This window comes from Protopterus annectens, chromosome 3.part1, assembly GCF_019279795.1.
Source record: "Protopterus annectens isolate FY-2018-M chromosome 3.part1, PAN1.0, whole genome shotgun sequence".
Classification (NCBI taxonomy): domain Eukaryota; kingdom Metazoa; phylum Chordata; order Ceratodontiformes; family Protopteridae; genus Protopterus; species Protopterus annectens.
The window spans coordinates 1,372,717,559-1,372,741,398 of record NC_056732.1 but is presented as its reverse complement, the minus strand read 5'-3'; the positions used below and the strand labels follow the sequence as shown (position 1 = coordinate 1,372,741,398).

The window sequence follows — 23,840 nt, the reverse complement described above, 5'->3', positions numbered from 1 at the left end:
GTTGTACATTACACCTAAGGAAGCAGGTAAGCCTTCTTCCTAAATCAGTAACTTCTTAGAGAGTAGTGTAAGATCACAGCAGAAAAAGTGTGGAATATTTTGGAATCCATTGCAATGTCATGTACATCCCTAGCTTCAATCTTAAAAAGTCAAAGAGGTGTAGTACTGGGTCCATCTATGCACCATAATATTATGTTATACAACAGTTTCCTGTATGTTCAGTTCCCTTCTTTCACCTGTAGATTACAAGACAGAATTATCTGATTTGCCCAAACATAACTCTGTAGCAGTGGGGGGAGGGTGTATGCATATGGTCATATCTGTTCACAGTTTACATCTCCTTTATGTGTAGCTATATCTGTTTTGCTGCTTCTTACTGGTTTGTGTATGCACCCTTCTACCATTGATAAGTCTCATGGCAATCCAGCCACATGATAATGTTTAAATTAGCTGTATAAGAAATATATTCAAGACTCACTCTAGTATGCTATGCTCAGAAGTGGCATCATAGACAGTTTTAATATAACCCTCACGGTGCTACGTTTAGTAACTTGGGGTGGGAGACCCTGGACAGTAAGCATTACTACTTCCCTGATGTATGAGGGGTAAACAGTATTACACAACTATACAGGAGGAAGAAGGTGGGGTCTCTGTGCAATGAGTATTGCTATATCTGTTTACAGGGAAGTAGGAAGTGACTTTAGATAATGACAGTTCATCATACTAGTTGTGTGGTTGGAGGGCACAACCCCAGACAATGAGCACTAGTTGATACTATACTGGTGAACTGACTCTAAGCATATGATACATTATAAGAGAGGGGTAGAATGTACTTCCTGAGTATGCTACACTATAACACCATTGCAGTGTGCTCCAATCATCAGGATCAATCAAACAAGGGAACAGAGTTAGCCATTATACCACCAGATGATTTATTAATGCATTCATGGCACAAGCAGCTAGCATAATGCAATGTGGTCCACAGAAGATTGTGAGTATCTGTATTGCACAGGCTGTACCATACCATCCATGATTCACATTTACATGTTTTGTTTACTTTGGCTGATGATACAGTGATCACCACATTTGACAAGCTAATGCTGGCCACTGATTTTGAAGACTGAAAACGTATGCATTACAAATTACAAAAATGTAAAGAATTCTGCTGTCCCACTATCCACAGATTATAGGTTACTAGCAAATTGATTTAGGAATAAAAAAAATCCAGGTTTAGGCCTTGATGCAAACAAATACTTACTGTGCAACTTTTGGGCAACTGCCTAGTGTCTCGCTTTAATGAGTAGAAACATGACTATTCTGGAAAGAGATATGACATCTCATCTGGGGTCCTTTAATTGTAAATTGCATATTGGACTGCAGTACTTATGACACATGATGTACTTTACAGAAACTCACGAAAGGACAGCCTTAGCAATACAAACATATTGTAATCAGACTATTTCCTAAATAATAATATGTGTGTGCACCTATGTATGGATGTATTTGTATTTCTTAAATTAGTTACATAAAATACCATTCAGATTAATTGCACCAAATATATTAGTACATAGCATGCTACATTATGCATGACTTGCAATTTCATAATGGTATACAATATGCTACATAATACATTAATGAAATTAGAATTCCCCTATTAGAATTCTAAGTCACAGACAATCAGTGCAGACAGTCGTATTACACTACACACTTTACAAGATACATGTTATGTTCAGCACTTTTTTATGATCAACACTTTTTAATAATGTGTACAGTATTACAGGAAAACACCACTAAGGTAATCATTCTGATTAAGTTATTTATTTATTTACATTTGGTTGACCGGATAAGACCTGGTGGATAAAGCCCATTTTCAGAAGGGATCCAAGAAAAGTAGAGTAAACATGTAACATGCTATACATTTTATAAACTATATTATTGAACACACTGTACACTGATAGAATAGCATCTTAAAAAAATATTCAGTATATAACAGCACATTATGAGATATCAATACATAAACGATTTTAGCAGTAGCATTACTCATATGTATAACAGAAAGCTCATTCCACTTAAAGATTTATTAATAAGGGTTACCATGTTAAGTAAAATATGCACCTTACGTTAGGAGCCACTGAATACATTGCAAAAAAATATATATTAAAGGCATGCATCATTAACAAATAGTCACTCTTGCATCAGATATTCAACTCAGTCTAACAATCCAGCAGTATTGTAATATGACAACATTGCTAACTGAAATCTAAAAACAGTTATGTAATAATGCATATTAATTTACATGACATTTGTACCAAAGAGATCAACAGTCCTGCAATACTGCATAATGCTACATGAAAAAGAAAACGCTCCCTTGTAATACTGTATACAATACTATATGAAATGTGCATCATAGTAAGTGACATGCAGTACTGCATATTAAGTTGAGTGAGATGTACTTAAGGCACTAACAGTCCCAAGGTACTAAATACCAAGTAAAGTGACAAGTGCACCATAGAGGATAATGGTTCTATAACAGTGCATAACATTGTACCACATATACACTGTCAAGGCAAACAGCCCTGTAATACTTAATACCAGGACTACTAACAGTGCTTCTGCACAGATGTATAGGAAGCTATATGAGGCATATGTCACCAAGGCTAACAGCTCTGTAATACTGCTTACTAATTTATACGAAACATGAAACACAAATGAAAACAGTGACACAGTTAACAGGCCCATCACATTTAAGTTATACAAGGAAGATAGTAAACTGATATGACTTTTATTTATTCATGAATAAACCAGGCAAAACAGATTAGGTGAAAATGCTTCTTTACAGGGGTAACATGGGAACACTGGCCAGGTGAAGTGACTTAATCAAAAGAAACTAAGAAACTTGATAGCAATATTCTAAATAACAAGAGACTTCCAAGATGGCTGCATATTGAGTAACAGTTTGACTCTAGCTCTCCCAGTGTGAAAACAGAAATTCAACAGAGAAGGCCAGTAGACTTTTGGTGTAATGGGTGAGTTTCAGTAAATGGCTAGTAAGTGTACTGCCTGGATGCTGGAAAAAAATAAATACAGAGCACCTGGAAAAAATCAACTACAAAAAGCGAGGAAGAAACACTAACTGGGGAAAGTTCTGCAGCTGTTCAACAAAAAGCAATGCAACCTCCAGATACGACTTTCAGTAACGTACAGGAAGATATAAGACAACTGCACACGGACCTGGTTAAAATAAATATAACACTGACCGAGTATATCAATACAGACAACAAAAGGCAGGAAAAAATGGAAGAAGCTTTAAACAGATATTCAGATGAGGTGATAAAGCTGCAAAAATCAGAGGCTAAAATAAAGAAAAGGATGGCTGAATATGAGACTGCTCAGGAAGGGATGTTTCAAAAAAATAATAGAATTAGAGGACAGAGCAAATAGGGAAAACCCAAGATTTTCAGCTATACCAGAGAAGCTGGAAGGAACACAGTGCATTAATTTTATGAAAGTACAAATAAGCAATTAGACTGGTATTCCACAGCAGGAGTTGTTAATTGAAAGGGCATATTGTGTGTATGCTCCAAACCTGACTATGAGAAAGCAACCTAGACCTTTAATAGTAAAGAGACAATCCTACCAGCAGAAAGAGTTGATTCTGACAAAGTGTGGCAGAAGGACAAAATACTAAATATGGAAGACAGCAGAGTGTATGTAGAGAATGATTACTCGTTGTGCACCAGGCAGAAGATGGTTAAATTCATTCCACTATTCAGGGAATGTCGAGATGCAAGTGTGAGATTCAAACTGCTATACCTAGCTGTCTTCAAGGTATTCTTCCCTGGAGGGACAAAATCATTATTTGATGAAGTACATGCTAAGGAAATATGCAAGTTTGTCCAACAAAAAGTGAACTGTGAAACAGAAAGAGATTCTGCTTCTTCTTTTTCTGATAATAAAGACCACAGAGAGACTGTACTTGTGAAACATTTTCCACTGTTTCAATGGAAAATGTTGGAGAGAGCAAGAAAAGAGCATGAGGGTTGACTAGAAGAATCAAGAGTATGTTGGAAATGAAGCAGAGACAGGATTTGGGAGATGGAGATAAACAGTAACTAAACAATTAATTTAATGTGGGATTACAATGCAGTAATTATATTTGTGAAATATTACAGAACAAGAAAATCTGGAAATATTGGACTTTTTCAGTCTGTTGGACTTGTGGAGTCTCTAAAGTATACACCCTACATCATGTCACTAATGTTCAGAAAAATGCTTTGAGGAGGGGAAGAGAGGGGAGATAATTAACTGTAAGTAAAGAAAATGTTTTTTCTTAATAGTACTATTTTTGTGGTGTATGGTTGTCTTTGCATGCTATACAGTAATGTTTTCTTAGCTATTTTTAAGTTGAATGGAGATTGTAGATGTTGCTGTTCTTTTTTCCCTATCTTTCTCCCTTCTCTCTCTCTCTCTTCTTGTTCAGTTTTAAGAAATGTAGGCACTGAAATGTAAAAAAAAAGCCTGGTTAAAACAGCACGACAAAAGAAAAATAATGTGCTTTTTCTCATTCTTGCATGGGGGAATGACTGGATTAAGGACCTTAGATTGATTTAGTAACAAGTTTTAAGAGAAAGCAAGCAAATGAAAATGATTATTGAATATGATGAGTTTTTTTTCTTGCAAATGAATGTGTGCTTAGTAGTAATTCTGTATCTGGCCCTCTTGTTTCCATGGAAAAAATCTGATAAAGAGAAATTGACTGTTTGGTTCTGATATCCCTATGAAGACAATCTGGTAATGAAAAATTGGTTACAATCTGGTGGAGAATGATTGGCTGGGGAAAGAAAAATAAAAGAGAAACTGGCTAGGAGGTAAAGTTCTATGAAAGTATTCAGGGGTTTTCCCAGCTGGGAGAGCTTTAAAGATAAGACAAAACCAGTTTGTACTTACTAGAAGCACAGGCTGCACCATGTGTTTTAGGCATGGATAACCTTTCTTTTAGGTTAACTCAAGTCTATGTGTGTGGCTGTCAGTTTGGGGTATCTGTCCCTATTAGGAGGGTAAAACTTCAATATTTGAAGATGTACATAGTTTTGTGTGTTAAATTAAATTCATAGGTTTTAGAGGGTAATGGGAGTTTGCTTGTTTTTTTGTTTGAGGGCTTTCAATAAAATAAAAAGTTTTGTAAGATGTGACATAGGCTCAAATTTATATGACAAGAAACAACTACATAAAATTTCAACCTGCCAAACTGTGTATGCATGTAACACAAAAGCTGAAACTAGACATTTAACAAAAAAGGTGTTATACATAAAATGTGGGAATAATAACTTTTTAAATACAATGATGCTTTCTGTAATGTCTTTAAATGTCAGTGGTCTCACACAAATACAAAAAAGAAAGAATAGTGAACTATATTAAAAATGTAGCGTGCACATAGCTATGTTACAGGGACACACTTGGAAAAAACTGAACATGTAAATTTGATCAATAAAGGTTTTTGGGATAATTATTCAGCAGAATATCTGGGACAAAGTAAAAGAGCAGTACTTATATTAATTGCAAATTGGAGCTCCAATAGTGATAGAAGAGGATAAAAAAGATAACAATGGCAGATCTGTAGTGCTGAGGGGCTGCTGGCAAGGAAGAAAGATTATACTGGCATGTATTTATATTCCACCTAAAACTGCTACAATGGAGCTTAAGAAAATTCAGTGAGAAATTATCAGTTTTCAGTAAGGAATATTACTTATAGGTGAGAACTGGAATTTAATCTGCAACAGTGAAGATGTGTCTAGGGGTCCAGAAGGTGGTAAAAACAGGGTAGGAATAAAAGAAAGAAAGCTACGGTTAAGAAGTAACAAGAATTATTTAGAGGGACTGACAAATGGTAAAGTATTGCAGAATAGGGGGAATCTCACAGACCAAGAAGAGGATTAACTGCAGAATGCTAGGCAGAAAATAAGAGATTGCCTCGATAATATACACAAGTTGAGAAAGATTGCTGGTAAGCAACTGTTTTTTTGATACTAACACTACAGCACAAAAACTTTTAGCACAACAACTAAGGCAACAGAAAGTAGAAAGGGCTATCACCAAGCTTAGGGAGCCTATAAGAAGAAAGGTAACAAGAGATCCTGTAGAAGTATTAGAAATATTTTGTAAATTCTCTGAAAGTCTGTATAACGCAGAGAAGTATTAAATTAAGAAAATATACAAATAGAAATGTTTATGGAAGAATTAAATATGTTAAGGTTAGCTGTAGATGAGGCTCAATTACTAATGGTTAGGATAGGAGCAGATGAGATAGAAACCGAGATGCATAATCAATCTACAGGAAAGTGCCGGGGAATAGATGGTATTCCTGTGGAAGATTGGAAGCTAGGAGGGAAAAAACTGATAAAGATCTGTAAGCTTTTGTTTAACAGTGTTTAAGAGGAGAAGTACCAACATCCTGGAAGAAAGCAGTAGCAGCTGTAATACCTAAAGACGTCAGCTTTGATAAGTGGCCCATTTTCCACTGTTATGGTCTAATACATTTTAATGCATCCTGCTACTGACTGCCACTGTATCTGAACTCCACTATTTCCTTTATAGATGGTGAGCCAATGAAGTGCTTCTACATGGCTTTTTTGGGTTAAGTCAATCATATTATATTGGTCACCCAACCTCTGGGTAATTACTAACAAACTCCATCAGAACATCAAGCTCCAGATGAGAATTCTGACAATGTTCCAAGCAAGACTCTCAGATTCCTAACAGGACCATTATGAGGAGGATTCTCACTCATTGTTTGTCTGTCCCCTCCTTTCAGACCAATCATTCAAGAGTTATCCTACCAGGAACATAAATCTCCAGACAACATGGCTCTAAGAATTCCAGACAACAACCCCTGAAAAAAAAAACAAGGTCTCATCACATAACAAAAATCCCTTGATGTTATTTATGTATTTATTTATTTGTGAGATTCACGCAGCTGAAGCTCTGACGCTGTGTTTTGTTTAGTTTAAAGCTCCATGGAATATTAGAATAGCAAGCAGTTCTACTATACATATGCATTGATGACTACTGAAATAACAGTACACTGTAACTTTGCTCACTAAATATGGTCAAGGCCTCTGTTTGAGCTACAATGTGTCAGCTGAATATTCTGCTTGTAACTGAAGCCAGAAGTACATTTGTTGAACATAATCTAATAAGTGGAAGAGGTTCTATATCTGGGTAGAAAAGAAGGGTGTCACCCTCTTTGTTATTTTCTTGGAGGTCATGTGCTAACATATCAAAATCCACTGCTGGAGAGAATACTTTGATCTGGCAGATTATATACACATTCACGGATGGTGTGTGCAAGAGTATGGATGCTTGCAGGTAAATTTATGGATGACTGCAGGCAAGTTAATTCTGTCCCATATAGAAAATGGAGTGTTACTATATAGTACAGATTTTAGGAGTCTGTGTGTGTCAAGGTGATGGTGAGTCTGGGTGTATGCAAAAGAAAAGAACCATTAATGGCAGAGTTCCCACGGTGTAGTTTTGCTAACATTATTAAAAGTCAGTTTCTATTATTGAACTGTTGGCATTCACTTTGCCATTGTCCAGTTTAAACAGCATATGCATCTTTATACTGGGGGAGACATAGGGTCTCTCCTAAAGAGGAGACTTGATCCTCTTTATGCAGGACATCCCCTGTTTTGACTGTTGTGTCCTGCCAGAAACTGAAAAAATTATAAATGTCGGGTGATTTTTGGACAAAAAATATTTTCAGGCTTTCTTCTAATAGTTGCATAAAACAATTATTTTGTAGCTGAAACTATCACCCTATTAGCCTGACGAGCCTGGTCTGCAAGGCCATGGAACGTATCATCATGGAACTCATAAACAAAGACATTGGTAACCTCCAAACTCTGGATCCCACCCAGTTTGGGTTTGTGAAAGGCAGATCATACCTCCTGAACCTGATCGACTACTTTGAGGCCGTCACCAAAGCCGTAGATGAGGGTAAGGTGGTTCACACAGCCTATCTTGACCTCACCAAGGCTTTTGACACCATCCCCCATTCTGGAATTATGGCTAAACTCACTAAACTAGGTATAAATCCCTAGGTCACAAGATGGGTTGTCAACTGGATCACTGACAGAACCCACACTGTAAAAGTTGCAGACTCCAAATCTGACCTCAAACCAGTGACAAGTGGAGTACCACAGGGTTCAGTCCTGGGACCTCTCCTGTTTGGTATCTACTTCTCTGAAGTATAGGCTAACACAGAAGGCCTCTGGCTAACGAAGTTCGCAGATGACTGCAAACTAGGAGCCATAGTCAAGTCCCCAAATGATGTGGACATCCTACAGAATGGCCTTGCTGAGACAGATGCCTGGTGTCAGAGCCATGGCCTCAAGCTCAATGCCAAAAAGTGCAGTGTCGTCCCCTTTGGCAAAAACTCTGCACCCATGAACTACCACATAGGCAGCAATCTACTTAACACCGAATGTGTGATAAGAAAACTTGGGACCCAGGTGGACAGTAGTCTCCTTTGATAGTCAGATCATCACAGTAGTCAGAAAGTCCTTCTACATGGCACACCTCATCATAAAAGGGTTCTCATCCAGGAAAAAAGAGGTCATTGTTCCCCTCTACTCGACACTCATTAGACCCATTATAGAGTACAACTCCCTTTTTGGAATGTACCTCACAAGACATCTACAACAGCTGGAAAGACCACAGAAGTACCTCACAAAGAGGATTACTGGCCTCAAACAAATGCCCTACACTGACTGTCTCAAAACTCTCCAGCTTTATTCCGTAGCATATCACCTACTCCGAGGTGATCTCTGCCTAACATATAAAGCTATGTCAAACCCAGAGCTGTTGGACGTGCTACACCTAAAGAAATCCCAATCCCTCCAAGCTACATGCTCTAGGGACCTAAACCTTATCACCACAATAAACAGGACATGCTGGAGGGAGAGATTCCTGTCCCAGAGACTTCCCATACTCTGGAACAGGCTACCCATCTATGTCAAGCAAAGTTCTTCATTGGCACTCCTCAAGAAAAATCTTGATGAGTGGATGGGAAATACACCCCGGGGATCACTTCTGTGTCTCTGCTCGACAGTGGCACAGGAAAATAACTTTCTTGGGTGATGTAAGCCAGGGAACCTTGTTGGCTAGGCTTACATAGGCCTTTGGGCCGATAGCCTAGTACCTACCTATGAAACACCTTAATAATAATACACAACAACAACAGGAAAAAAAAAACTACAAGTGTGCTCTTTTATTTTGGAAAAAAGAGTGAGGTCCAGTCTTTTACGTTGGGTATGGAGACAATTTGCCCAGTAAAATCTCACAATTCTGTAAAAAATGCCTCACTCTGGTCACTTGAAAAGGTGGCAACCCTAAGTAGAACAATTATGTGCATTAAATGTTCACTTGAGATGGAGTGAATCTTGCATCTGGATGGCTGTGTAAATTTAGGGTATATCCCTACCCAGTTATGTTACAGAGGGCTGGAGCAAAGCTACAGTGTACTGTTATTTCAGTATTCATCGATATATGTGTATAGCAGAACTGCTTGCTATTCTAACATTCCATGGAACTTGAAACTAAACAAAACACAGCAGTCAAAGTTTCAGCTGTATGAATCTCACAAAAAATAAACAAACATCAAGGGATTCTTGTTGTGTGGGGAGACCTTGTTTTTTCAATGCACAAGGTAAGTAGTGTCAGGACATGCTGATATGCATGAGGGAGCTGAGAACCATGTAAAGGTTAGGATGGCTACAGTGGTGAAGATCCATCAGAAAGGATAGCTGGACTCAGATTCTTGGGAAAAGTTAGAGACTCAGAGAGGAGGTTTTAAGAGAACAGTAAAAGAAATAAGTTGTATATGCAAATTAAGCAATTTCAGTAAAAGTATTATGAATGGGGAAGTAAGGCATAGAATATTTGTGCATTTTGGTTATGGCATAAGGAAGCAGAGAGGATAGCTTGGGGGACTTATTAATTGATTTATATATACATACATACATTCATTTGATAACTGGATAGGTATGCTGGTTTGAAAACTCTTTTAGGCATGCCCAGTCCAGAAGGCATGCCTAGTCCGGAAGGCAAGTATAAAAAAGCAAGTTACACCATGTTAACATAAACGGTAACACGGTATAAGCAGATATACAATAAAGCAGAGTAACACTGAACATAACAGTGTCTGTACAATATGAGTCACATGAAGCAATAAGCTACAAGGTTGGTTAAGTAGTTAGTACTCTCTTACTCTTATTTTCCCCTAACATTTAATCCTGGTTTCACTTTTTATTTTTGCTGTCTCCCATATCTACACCACTTATCACCTCTAACAAAAAATTATTTCTCACTCCCCTTAGCCACTGTTTGAGTGTTCCATTCTGATATCTGCTTTATGACTGAGTAATAAACTCACTCACTTATAACATGCCAGCACATTTCAGTGCTACATAATATTGTATTTAGCTTCTTTTAATGGTTTTATATGTGCAATATTCTGTGTCATGTGTATAATTATATATATATATATATATATATATATATATATATATATATATATGTATATACATACACTACACTATAATATGATGTCAATTTTCACCTTTGTATCTTCTGTTCTTATGTTTGTGGAGATTTTTGTCCTGGGGCTCCACTGGAAATGGATAAAATTATCCAGCCAGACTTTCTCAGTAAACAAATGTCATTAAATAAAAAATTATGATGGGATATATCTTCATAAAAGTATACTACTGATAATGGAATAGCTCAGCTGCGGTGGTGCAGTGGGTAGCATTGTCGCCTTACAGCAAGAAGTTCTCCAGTTCGATTCTCGACTAGGATGCCTTGTGTGTGGAGTCTGCATGTCCTCCCTGTGATTGTGTGCATTTCCTCTGGGTGCTCCAGTTCCTCCCACATTCCAAAGACATGCAGTAGGTGGACTGGACACTAAATTGGCCATAGGTGCGAGTGTGTGTGTGTGTGAGTGGAGTGGTATAGATGAACTACTGTGGCAAGGCTAGCCACCCAGTGGTGTAAACCTTGGGTTGAGATGACTGTCACTGTTGAAGTGACACCCTGACCCCATGTGCAAAATGGGAAAAAGGGGCTGAGGATAGATGGGTGTAATGGCATAGATCACTTGTCACAGGAAGTAAGGTAGAGTTACACTTCCATATGCCAAAAGAAAGAGGAAAAATGGCAGGAGGAAAGGGTAATGCAGTTAAATCAGGTTTGAGAGGATTAGTTACCATGAGAATAACATGTTCAAGGGGAGACCAAGGGGATAAAGTGAACCCATAGTTGTCAAAGCACTGATACTGACATGAGTCTCTAAAGTTTGCTTTTAGTGCCTTTTTGAACATCTTTAGGGATGCGATGTACTTAATATCTTGTGGGATGTCGATTCACTGTTCTGGGCTGGTTTTGTAGTATGATCTCTTGGTTGTTGGTGTGGTTAAAGGAGGTACTGTCAGGAGGTTATTATCAGAGCTTCTGAGGGAGTAGGTTGTTGTTGTGTCTTTCGGCTTTTCCCAGTTAGGGGTCGCCACAGCGGAACTCCTGTCCGCTAATGATTGGCAGCAGATTTTTACGTGCCGAGTTGCCAGTCCTGATGCCCAACCTTCAGCAAAGGCACGACCATTCACGCATGTCTCCACACAGAAGATGCTCTAGCTGAGAATCGAATAGGACAACGTCTTACTGTGAGGCGACAACGCTACCGCAGTACCACCACCGCGGTACTTCTGAGGGAGTAGGTAGTGGGTCTGAATTGTATTAAGTTATACAAAATTGAACATGAATGGGATTACTCACTCTAGGCAATTGCAAATGATTTTAGGGGATTTTGTAAGGTACTGTATGGTTTGAATAGGACTTTGAAAGAGCACTGGATGGATGGCCATAAGGCAGAGCAGCTTCTGGTGAATTTAGAGAATTCTGTTTTACCAGAGGTGGTAAAAAGGTGACTAGAACTTCACACTAGACTGTCTTCATGTTATGATATTCTAAAATTAGCTGCACAAATTTATATTACACTTTTTTTGTCCAAAATTAAGGTGAACTGCATACCCCATATGCCCATGAATAAATTAGTATAGTAAGTAAAACAATGTCTCAAACATGCTTATTGCATTGATGCCACAACTGAGGTAGTTAGCATCAGATATTTGACACTCAGTCTAGGTGATTAATGCTATGAGCTCTTAATAAGCTACTTCCTTTAGTACAGGTTTTGATTCCTTCAACCTCCACTTTCGTACTTGTGACTGAGCAAGCAATTTAACCAGATAGTGCTCTGGAATTATTAGGAAATTGGGTTAGGCTTCTCAGAGGTCTTCCTGGTTGAACGACTAACTACCTATGAACCACGGTGATGGTAAGTGCATGAGTACAATTACACTTTCGTATGCAGTGCATTAAAAATCTGAATATAATGCACACCTAAACTGAACATGATCAACAGGATGGTGTAGTGAAAGGGATGTAAACCGAATGTGATAGTATGACAAAAGGGATGTAAAGCTGGGATTTTTTCAAAGTTTCATCCCATACATTATTCTGCACAAATTCCTCTTACTCTTTTTTGTCTAAACTTTAGTTTAGCCGTCTGTTGAATATACTCGAGTTATGGTCAGAAACATCCCTTCCCCAGTACATGTCTGATCAACTACATCCACTTCTGGTGCAGCCATTTCACATTTTATGAATATGACCAAAAGGTAAAAATTATTTTTTTTTTGTCTCCTCTACATCTCATATTGTAGCCTTAGCAAACTGGGCACTTAGATTCATTGATCATTAAGAATAAGCACAATACACTGTTTAGAATAGCTGTTCCAATGGCATAGAAGGATAAAGCCATAACTACAGCCTAGTCGATCTGGGTTCGATTAGTGGTTCTAGAGACTGATGGAGCAGCAGGAAGGGATGGGTATGCCTGTCCTGGGGGAAGGTGTCCATTGATGACTCTCTTTTAAGGGTAGCATATCCCAATTAGGGGAGTTGCCCTTGAAAGAACCAACAAGTATAGGAAGTGAGGCAAGGAGTGGTTAGGGCATTAAGACCCCCCCCCGGAAGGTAGTGGGCATGGTTGAGCCTCAGGATTGATATATATATATATATATATATATATACATACATGTACACATAGATACTGTTTAGAATACAGGTTAAGAAACTGGAGTTTTCTGAGTGGATTTCCACAGGTCATTTACTGTGTGAGGCAATAAAGCTTGCTGCTTTAAAAAATGACATACCCATTTATGTGGTTATCATTACTGCTTTCTGAACAGCTTTACTTTCAATGACTGCAGAAACACCTTTGGCTTTCTTGCATACTTTTTCTGCTGAATGTTGAGTGTTGTTTAACCTTAGTCAACCTCAGTTTATGTCTCAAAGCAAGGCTAATAGTTTTACACATTCATCATGACAAATAAGGCACTTTAGGATAAATACAGTCATAAATATATTACATAAACCCTAGTGCAATTACTTTCCTTTCTTCTAGTCCAGTGTTGATGGCTTAGTTAGCATAGAAGAGAATATGTCAGTGTAGGACAGGCAATAAGGCATACAGTGTGACAGAGTCTGGACTCTCAGTGACAATTCTGACAATTTGGATGGCATTTAACTCCATTGACGTTGCAGCGACAGCCCCCGCTGATGTCACCTGGGCCCTAGAATTAAAAAGAAATATACAATATCAGTTTATAGTGACCATACATTAAACCATTTAAGTGTGTTTGTGATGCCCGTGCCCTGGCCCAGCAATCAAGGAGCCTCAGTCCTCACAACTAACACCAGAGAGGGCGTCTCATATATGAGGAAAGGATAAATACACACAGTAAAGTACAATTTCCCTTAAGAGCACACAGAGATCACAGTCAGTCTGAGGCTGGTCGCTCCCCTGCTCCCCAGGTCCCCAATAAGACTCCCCACTGGCATGGATATAGGGTCCAGATCTCCACCTATCCGGGCAAGCTAAAATCTCCAGCACCCTCTCTGTCCAACCAGTGCTTTGTGTCCCTGCCCAAGTAGCTGACACACACACACACACACACACACACACACACACACACACACACACACACACACACACACACACACACACACACACACACTTTGAGATAAGAGTTCATATAACCGCACAGACACTTCTGGGGAAGGCTAGCACAGGTTCTCCAGCTGTGCCCCTTTTACCTAGACTATACGGTAGTACCACTTGCCACCACCCAGCTAATATTGTGTCCAATTATTACTGTGCAATATTATTATCCAATTAGTAAGTGTGACTAAACAGTCAAAGCTTATTTGAACTGACTTGGACAGTAAACTCTATAAATATGCAATGTACTCTAGAGCTTAACTTATCTCTACACAAAACCAGCCACAGTTAAAAGGTTTTAAAATATTTAATAATAAATCATTAAAACCACAAGACAATACTTTCTACTACACAGTGCTGGTCAAAAGAGTTCAGAGATCACACAGAAATACTTAAAATAAATCAGTAGTGCAGTTCTGACATCACAGAAAAACACAATCTAAACTTTCTAATTCTTAGCTATTGCTACAAGAAAACACACTTCTAAAATAACTTACTTACATAGAGCAAGGCAGAATGCTGTGAGTTGGATAGTAAAGGCAAAATGCTCAATAATCTCTGGTTCTCACTGTTTAAATTGAAACTGCAGTTCTGCTAAAACATTACATCATCTTTTATGCATTCCTGGTGTTCCCAGGCTGGCAGAAACTACATTTACATTCTTTTACACTTAGAGCAATAAAAGACATTCCACATGTAAATTCTGGGCATTAACTTTAGCCTTAAACCATTAGGCAGGAAGCTTTCATCTAGCTGGACTGGAGCCGACTTGTAAACATCAAAGGCAGTGATGAAATAATTTTAATTTCAAAGGACCAACAAGAAATGCTTGACTTAGCTTTCTTTACAGCGGGTGGCAATGTTGCCACATTGTTTTAAGTTCAGCATTTCACAACACATTCTTTCATTTACGAAGCAAGCCTGCATTTCAACATTCATATTTACAAATGATATAATTATATATAAAATTCTATCTGGCTAGGCTGACAGCCTTCACCCATCTTTACCAGTCTTCACATTTCTTCCTCCCGGAGAACTCAAGCTTGTTTTTCAAGTGACCCTTGAGAAACGCCGCTTGAGAGGGTTAGGTGTATCTGAGTATACCTACCCCATTCCCTGTCTTGAGAGCCCATCTGCATTGGCATTGCCACTTCCACTGCAGTGCTGCATTGACATATATGCTTGCAACCCCATCTTAGCAACTTGGCATTTTGCTGACTGGCTCTGTTTAACCATATTAGAGGGTTGTGATCTGTCATAACAGTGAATTTTCTTCCATACAGATAAGGCTGAAGTTTTTGCAGTGCACACACTATGGCAAGACATTCCTTCTCAGCACCTGCATAGCATTCCTCCCTGGGTTGGAGCCTACGACTGAGATAAACCACTGGGTGCTCTTCCCCCTCTGAAGAAATCTGGCTAAGTACAGCCCCCACCCCATGGTTTGAAGCATCCACCTGTACAACAAATTATTTGCTGTAATCTGGACTGGACTGGACTGGCTAATACAGTGGGTCCTCCCAATGCTTCCTTTAGCTTCTGGAATGCCTGCTCACATGCTGGGGTCCACACTACCTTATCTGGCCTGTTCTTCCTTGTCAGGTCTGTGAGGGGAGCAGCTATGGTACTATAACTGGGAATGAACTTTCTGTAGTACCCTGCTGTACCTAAAAATGCAGTCACCTGCTTTTTAGTAACAGGTGCAGGCCATGCCTGAATGGCTTCCACTTTGGCAGGTTCTGGCCTTACCTCACCACTCCCCACTCGATGTCCTAGGTAATAGACCTCTGCCATACCCACCTGACATTTGCTCGGCTTAATGGTCAACCCTGCCCTCTATAGTCTGCACTTCCCTGACATGCTGAAGGTGCTCTGGCCAGGAATGGCTGTAGATGCCGATATCATCTAGGTAAGCAAGGGCAAACCCTCCTGTTCCATCTAGGATACAATCTACCAGCCTCTGGAAAGTTGCTGGGGCATTCTTCATCCCAAAGGGCATCTTGGTGAACTCATACAAGGCAAAAGGAGTCACAAAGGCTGACTTCTCTCTAGCATTGGGAGTCAAGGGCACCTGCCAGTAACCCTTGGTAAGATAAATGGTTGTAAGACAGCTAGCCCCACCTAGCTTCTCTAGGGCCTCATCTGTCCTAGGCATGGGGTAAGCATCCGACTCTGTGTGACTATTTAATTTCCTGTAGTCCACACATAAACTGGTGCTGCCATTCTTCTTTGGAACCAGCACCACTGGAGAGGCCCAGGGACTGTTGGACTCTTGAATCACCCCTAGTTCCAATATCTCCTGTACCTACTCCCTCAGGGTCTGTCTGACTCTCTCAGGCACCCTATAAGGGGCCTGCCTAATAGGCCTTTGGGGTCCTGCATCCACATGGTGCTGTACCAGGTGGGTGCACCCTGGTTTCCCAGTGAACATGTCCCCAAATTCCTGCAAAACTGCTCGGATTTCTCAAACCTGGATAGGAGATAGCTGCTGGGACATTGCTACCCCTTCCACTGAGGTGTCAGCCCAAGCCTCACTGAGGGCATCAGTCCCCAGATCTCCCTCAGACTCCTCCTGCAATCCACAGAAAGTGCTCAGCACAAGGGCATCCCTATCATGGTAAGGTTTAATCATGTTAACATGATACAATTTGTTCCCCTGCCATCTGCCTAGCAGATCCACCATGTAGTTAACATCACTTACCTTTTTTTACCACATTGTAGGGACCCTCCCAAGCTGCTTGCAGCTTGTTGTGTCTGACAGGAATGAGAACCATTACCTGATGCCCCACAGCATACTCTCTAGCTTGAGCATTCCTGTCATACCACATCTTTTTCTGTTGTTGGGCTTCTGCCAGGTTCTCCTGGACCAAGCCCATGAGTTCCCTGAGCCTTGTCCTGAGGTTTAGGACATAAGCCACAACAGACTCCTTGTGAGACTAGCACTCACCTTCCCACTCATCTCAAATTAAATCTAGAGGTCCCCTCAACCTATGCCCATACAGCAACTCAAAGGGTGAAAAACCTGTGGATTCCTGGGAAACCTCTTTGTAATCAAACAACAGATGGGGAAAATATTTGTCCCACTCCCTCTTAAACTGATCTGCAAATGCCCGTAGCATGGACTTGATTGTAGAATTTAACCTCTCAACAAGACCATTAGTCTGGGGGTGGTCTTCAAGTGCTTCACCCACAGGACTTCCACAGACAAGCCAGCAGGTCTGACATGAAATTGGCACCTCTGTCAGACAGTATTTCTTTTGGGAAACCTACCCTGCTGAAAATCTCTAACAAAGCATTTGCCACATTCTCTGCCTCAATGGAGGAGAAAGCCACCGCCTCAGGGTATCATGTAGCATAATCCACTACCACTAGGATATACTTTTTCCTTGTGGAACTTGGGGTACTCAGAGGATCCACAATATCCATAGCTACCCTCTAAAATGGCTCCTCAATCACAGGCAAAGGCATCAAAGGAGCTCTCACCTTGTCTCCTGCCTTGCCTACATTTTGGCACTGCTCACAGGTCTTGCAGTACCCTGTTACATCTCTGGAAATTCCAGGCCAATAGAAGTCCTGCATAATAAGCCTCTTTGTATGTTCTATGCCCATATGACCTGCAAAGGGAATATCATGGGCTATGGCTAGAAGCGCCAGATGGTAGGCTCTAGGAACTACCAACTGCTATACTCTCTCATCTTCTAGCCCTCCCTCAGGGGTCCATTCCCTGTATAGTAACCCTTTGTCCCAGTATACAGATTCCCCCTTTCCTTGAGAATCAGGTGCCTCCCTAGCTACCTGCCTCAGGCCTTGCAATGTAGGGTCTGAGAGCTGAGCCTGTCTCAACTGTCTCCTTGTAACCTTTCCCAGCTCCCCTTGGGGACAAACTACAAAAGGGCCTCACTTAGACAGATTCCTGGTGTCAAAGCCATGGCCTGAAGCTCAATGCCAAAAAGTGTATTGTCACCCCGTTTGGTAAAAACTCTGTACCCATGAACTACCACATAGCTGGTAGTCTACTTAATGCCGAAAATGTGATAAGAGACCTTGGGACACAGGTGGACAGTAGTCTCTCCTTTGATAATCACATCACCACAGTGGTCAGGAAATCTTTCTATGTGGCTCATTTCATCACAAAAGGATTCTCATCCAGAAAAAAAAGAGGTCATTGTTCCCCTCTACTCATCACTCATTAGACCCATTATAGAGTACAACGCCCCTTTTGGTATGTACCTCACAAGCCATCTACAACAACTGGAAAGACCACAGAAATACCTCACAAAGAGGATTACTGGCCTCAAACAGATGCCCTATGCAGACCATCTCAAAAAACTACAGCTTTACTTCATTGCATATCGCCTACTCAGGGGCGATCTCTGCCTAACATACAAAGCTATGTCAAACCCAGAGTTGCTGGACATGCTCCACTTAAAGAAATCCCAATCCCTCTGAGCTACATGCTCTAGGGACCTTAACCTTGTCACCACAATAAACAGAACATGCTGGAGGGATAGATTCCTGTCCCAGAGACTTCCCATACTCTGGAAAAGACTACCTATCTATGTCAAACAGAGCTCCTCATTAGCACTCTTCAAGAAAAATCTTGATGATTGGATGGGAAATGGGAAATTCACCCCGGGGATCACTTCTGTGGCTGTGCTCGACAGGGGCATAGGAAAATAATTTTCTTGGGTGGCGAAAGCCAGGGTACATTTTTTGGCTAGGCTTGTATGGGCCCTAGGGCCGATAGCCTAGTACCTACCTATGAACCTTTCCACAGGAAGTCTGGCATCCTCTGACAGTGGTACCTCACTGTCAGCCTGGGTACTTTTACTCACCTCTACCATTGTAGTTACTCTGTTTAAGGGACCATCAGTACCCACAAGCAGCTGTGGCTCACCTTCAGTCTCACTGCTACAGCGTAGCTCACTCCCGGAAGTAACCACCTCACCAGTCCTGGCTGCAAGTATGCAGTCTATCAGGGTCTCCCCCAGGCTACCAGACCCACATGCTTGTCTCCTAGCCTGACCACGTGTAACTGCATAAGCACATGGTACTGCCTAATCCAAATCCTTCCCTCTCAGGACATGTGCAGGATGGTAGTTTAGTACTCCTGTTGTCTCAAGACAACCTACTATTTGTCTTTCCCACTTACTGGCTCCCTCACCTTTTGTTCCCCACCTTGCCTCCGTGGACATCTGTATGCCACATGGCCCCACTGGTTCCTTTCAAAATATTTAACCAAAGCTCCTTGGCGTGCACCTGGACTAGTGGCTTTCCCTGCTATGGCAGATTCTGTTGGGGCAGTCTGTGCTGCCCACCATGGGTTCCTTTAGACCCATGAGAAGTACTGGGGATCCCCTTCCTGTGCAGGGCTGCCCTGCTTTCCAGGTATAGGTCTCCCTTCTTCCCCAGTTCCACTGAAGTAGCACATTGTCTATCAGCTAACCAGATCCTCATGTCCTCAGGCAAAGTGCTAAGGGCTTGTTCCCTCACCAAATGGTCTGCCAGCCCTTCAAAAGTGGTGACCTGACATCCACTCGCCCACCTATGGAAATAAGTGCTCAGTTCAGCAACATATTCACACACACTTTCATCTGCCTTGCGTCTATACTCACAAAACCTTTTCTTATATGTTTCAGGTGTTAGCTTCAACCATTCTAAAGATATTTCTTTACAGCAGTATAATAAAAACTTGCAACGTCAGACATTTTCGACAGAACAGTTACAGCTTTACCATGGAGTAAGGGGGTCAGGAACTGTACCCAGAGCCCTTGCTCAGTTTCATACTGTTTACATACCCTCTCAAACATATGAATGAAACTATCAAAATTATCCTCCTTTTAAACTGCGGAAGAAATTTACTAACCTTTTGTGCTTCTGGGATCCGGTTACTCCCTTCCACATTACCTCCAAGACTCTGGCGAAGAGTCAGCATCTCCTTCTCATGCTGCCTCTGCCTCTCTTGTTCCTCAGCTTGCAGACGTAACAGTTTGTCGTTCTCCTCAGCCTGTAAACTCCTCAGTCTCTCAGCTGCTTCTAAGTTCACACGCCTGGCCTCCAACTCAAGTCTCTTTAGCTCCAGCTGGATTTTTAAGCCCACTGCAGAAAGGTTGAGCTGTCCATTCTCTGAGGGAATTATATTTCCACTGCCAGTCTGATTGTCCTCCTGGTTGCTGTTTTCTGATGCAGCTGTAACCAAGGCTGCAATCAGGTCTGCCTTAGTCAGGTTTCCATGCACCAGTCCCCTAGCCTGGCACATCTCCACCAGCTGGCTCTCTGTCAACTTTCCATACTCCTATGCTGACATGCTGCCTGCTCACCCTGACTAACTAAGCTAGCAAAAGAAATAAAACAATTGTGATCTGAATTCTGAGTATTCACTGGATGGCTGTTTTAGAGTACAAAACACCTTCAAAGCTCACTGTACACAAGCTCCAGGATTCACTCTACCCACACCACTACAAGTCAATTAGTATTTGCCACCTAATTATATTTGATGTGGATATCCCACCACTGCCAAACACAAATGTGAGAATATCCCAACCACTGCCACCAATTAATATTTGATGCCTGTGCCCTGGCCCAGCAATCAAGGAACCTCAATCCTCACCACTAACACCAGAGAGGACATCTCATATATGAGGAAAGGATAACAAATACACACAGAAAGTGCAATTTCCCTTAAGAGCACACAGAGATCACAGTCAGTCCAGGGCTGGATGCTCCCCTGCTCCACAGGTCCCCAGTAAGACTCCCCACTGGCACAGCTATAGGGTCCAGATCTCAGCCTAGATGGGCAAGATAAAATCTCCAGCACCCTCTCTGTCCAAACAGTTCTTCATGTCCATGCCTAAGTAGCTGAAATACACACACTTTGAGGTAAGAGTTTATACAACCACACAGACACATCTGGGGAAGGCTGGCACAGGTTCTCCAGCTGTGCCCCTTTTACCCAGACTATACAGTAGTACCACTTGCCACCACCCAGCTAATATTTATCAGCTACTCAAATGCCCTTAAAAGGGTGTCCAATTATTACTGTGCAATATTATTATCCAGTTGTAAAGTGTGACTAAACAGTCAAAGCTTATTTGAAGTGACTTGGACAGTAAACTCTATAAATATTAAATGTACTCTAGAGCTTAACTTATCTCTACACAAAACCAGCCACAGTTAAAAGGTTTTAAAATATTTAATAATAAATAATTAAAACCACAAGACAATACTTTCTACTACACAGTGCTGGTCAAAAGAGTTCAGAGATAACACAGAAATACTTAAAATATCAGTAGTACAGTTCTGACATCACAGAAAAAAATACTTAGTCTAAACTTTCTAAATCCTAGCTATTGCTACAAGAAAACACACTTATAAAATATAACTTACTTACACAGAGCAAGGCAGAGTGCTGTGAGTTGAATAGTCAAGGAAAAAATGCTCAATAATCTCTGGTTCTCACTGTATAAATTGAAACTGCAGTTCTGCTAAAACAATACATCATCTTTTACACTTTCCAGGTATTCCCAGGCTGACAGAATCTGCATTTACATTCTTTTACACTTAGAGCAATAAAGGACATTCCACATGTAAATTCTGGTCATTAACTTTAGCCTTAAAACAATGGGGAGGAAGCCTTCATCTAGCCGGACTGGAGCCGACTTGTACACATCAAAGGCAGTGATGAAACAATTTTAATTTCAAAGGACCAACAAGAAATGCTTGACTTATCTTTCTTTACAGCAGATGGCAATGTTGCCACATTGTTCAGCATTTCACAACACATTTTTTTCATTTAAAAAGCAAGCCTGCATTTCAACATTCATATTAACAAATGATAGAATTATATATAAAATTCCATCTGGCTAGGCTACAGCCTTCACCCATCTCTACCAGTCTTCACAGTATTATTTAATAAAATGTTCACCAGAAAATGGGAAGAACTAATCAGTTTGAAAATAAAATAAAGAATGGTTAGGCAGACTGTGTGAAAAGAAATAAAAACTTTAATAAAATAAAACCAATACAAGAAGATAAGCACTTTTGTACTCACACATTGTAATTCATCAGATCTAAATAATCAAAAATTCTCTCATACTAACACTAAATACTAATGCCTCAAGCCACGTCAGTTTAGTATAGGCTTAACTGATATGAATTCATTTAACCCTTTCCATTTTGTTGGTTGTAAGATTGTAATCCACTTGATTTCAATACATTTAGTATAGGTTTATACATCCCCTCCCCTTAGACCAGTTTTGCAGAGTTTGCAAAGCTACAGTTTGGTAACAATAGTAGTATTGTTTCTGTTTTTAAGAAGTCTAGTTTATATATGGCTATGAATCCACCTCTTGTACAGGCTTTTTTAAATCGTGTGAAGATGACATTTATGACTACTTTAACTGCAGACATGTTAACTGTTTTAACAATATGAATCGGGAAGAATTTTCTGCTCTATTAGAATTAGTAGCACAAGAGGATATTTGTTTCCACACCGCTGATAAGGAAGGTGGAATAGTTGTTATGGACTCTTCGTACTCTAGTAATGCCATGGTGACTATACTTAGTGATTGTAATATATATTGTCAATGTGCAAAACTTTAGTATATGAAACTAGTTGACAGAATACACGCTAATATTGGCAATCTATTGATGGAGAGTATAATAAACAAATCTTTGTATGACTATTTAATAGAGAATCCAGTTATATCTGAGATAAATGGACTACCGAAAATTTATTAAAATGCCATTGACCCACCAATGCGACCTATATTGTCAGGTAGAGGCTGGGTCTCTGAGGCACCATCCATATATGAAGAGAAATGTCTTCATTCCATTCTAGATAAGGTTGATCTTATCTTGAGAGATACAAAACATTTTTATATAGGTTAAATGAATGGTCTAACAATTATTGTGATGATGAATATATATTAGTAACTATAGACGTTGTGTCATTGTTTGCATGTATTCCCAATATGACTGGGATTGAGAACATTAGACTTTTTTTTAGTGAGCATTCTGAATGTAACAATGATACTAAGGATAGTGATATGTATGAGTCCTTTAACTGCCGATTTTGTCAAGAGAGGCTATGATGCAATTGATGTGGCCATGGCTCAAAATGATGCTCTCTCTTTAAGAGATACTCGTACAAAACCATTTTTTGATGATACTTTTGAATATAATAAAGACAGGAATAGGGATTCATCTCATTCCTTAAGAATGTGTCTCACATATTGTAATGATAACAATTTCATTTGTAACATCGTTAGAAAACATTGGAAAATTCTTATGTTGGATGAGAAATGTAAGAAGACACTAGTTGCACAACCCTCCTTTTCTTCTAGAAATCAACCTTCTATAAAAAAGATGTTGCGTTATAAATCAATGCAAAAATTGCAATCTGGTCCAAGTGTAAATAAGCTGGTACTTTTCCTTGTTGAAGTTATAATGTCTGTAAACACATAAAAATGGATAATCAACTTATGCATCCTGACACGATGCGTATTCACGTTAATATCTTTGCCAACTCTAGTACCTGTGATCTAGTGTACTTAGCTGTGTGTGATAGCTGTCAATCATTTTATGTTGGCAAGATGAATCGTTGTTTAAGGGATCACATTAAGGAACGTTTGTACTGTATTAACAAACAAGATAACAAAAATGCTTTGTCTAAACATATTATCCATGCAGGAAATGATCACAGTTTTAAATTTATGGCTAT

General features: G+C 40.0%; 1 protein-coding gene across 1 annotated transcript in view; it reads right to left on the bottom strand.

Annotated features, from left to right (window-relative positions):
- Window positions 1–13,309: 13,309 nt before the first annotated feature.
- Window positions 13,310–23,840, bottom strand: part of SHARPIN (SHANK associated RH domain interactor) — an 846,773-nt gene continuing 836,242 nt past the window's right edge. The window contains exon 13 of the mRNA XM_044066299.1: window positions 13,310–13,691. Within this exon, the coding sequence (XP_043922234.1) occupies window positions 13,611–13,691 (81 nt within the window). The 3' untranslated portion in view covers window positions 13,310–13,610. The remainder of the gene's footprint in view (window positions 13,692–23,840) is intronic.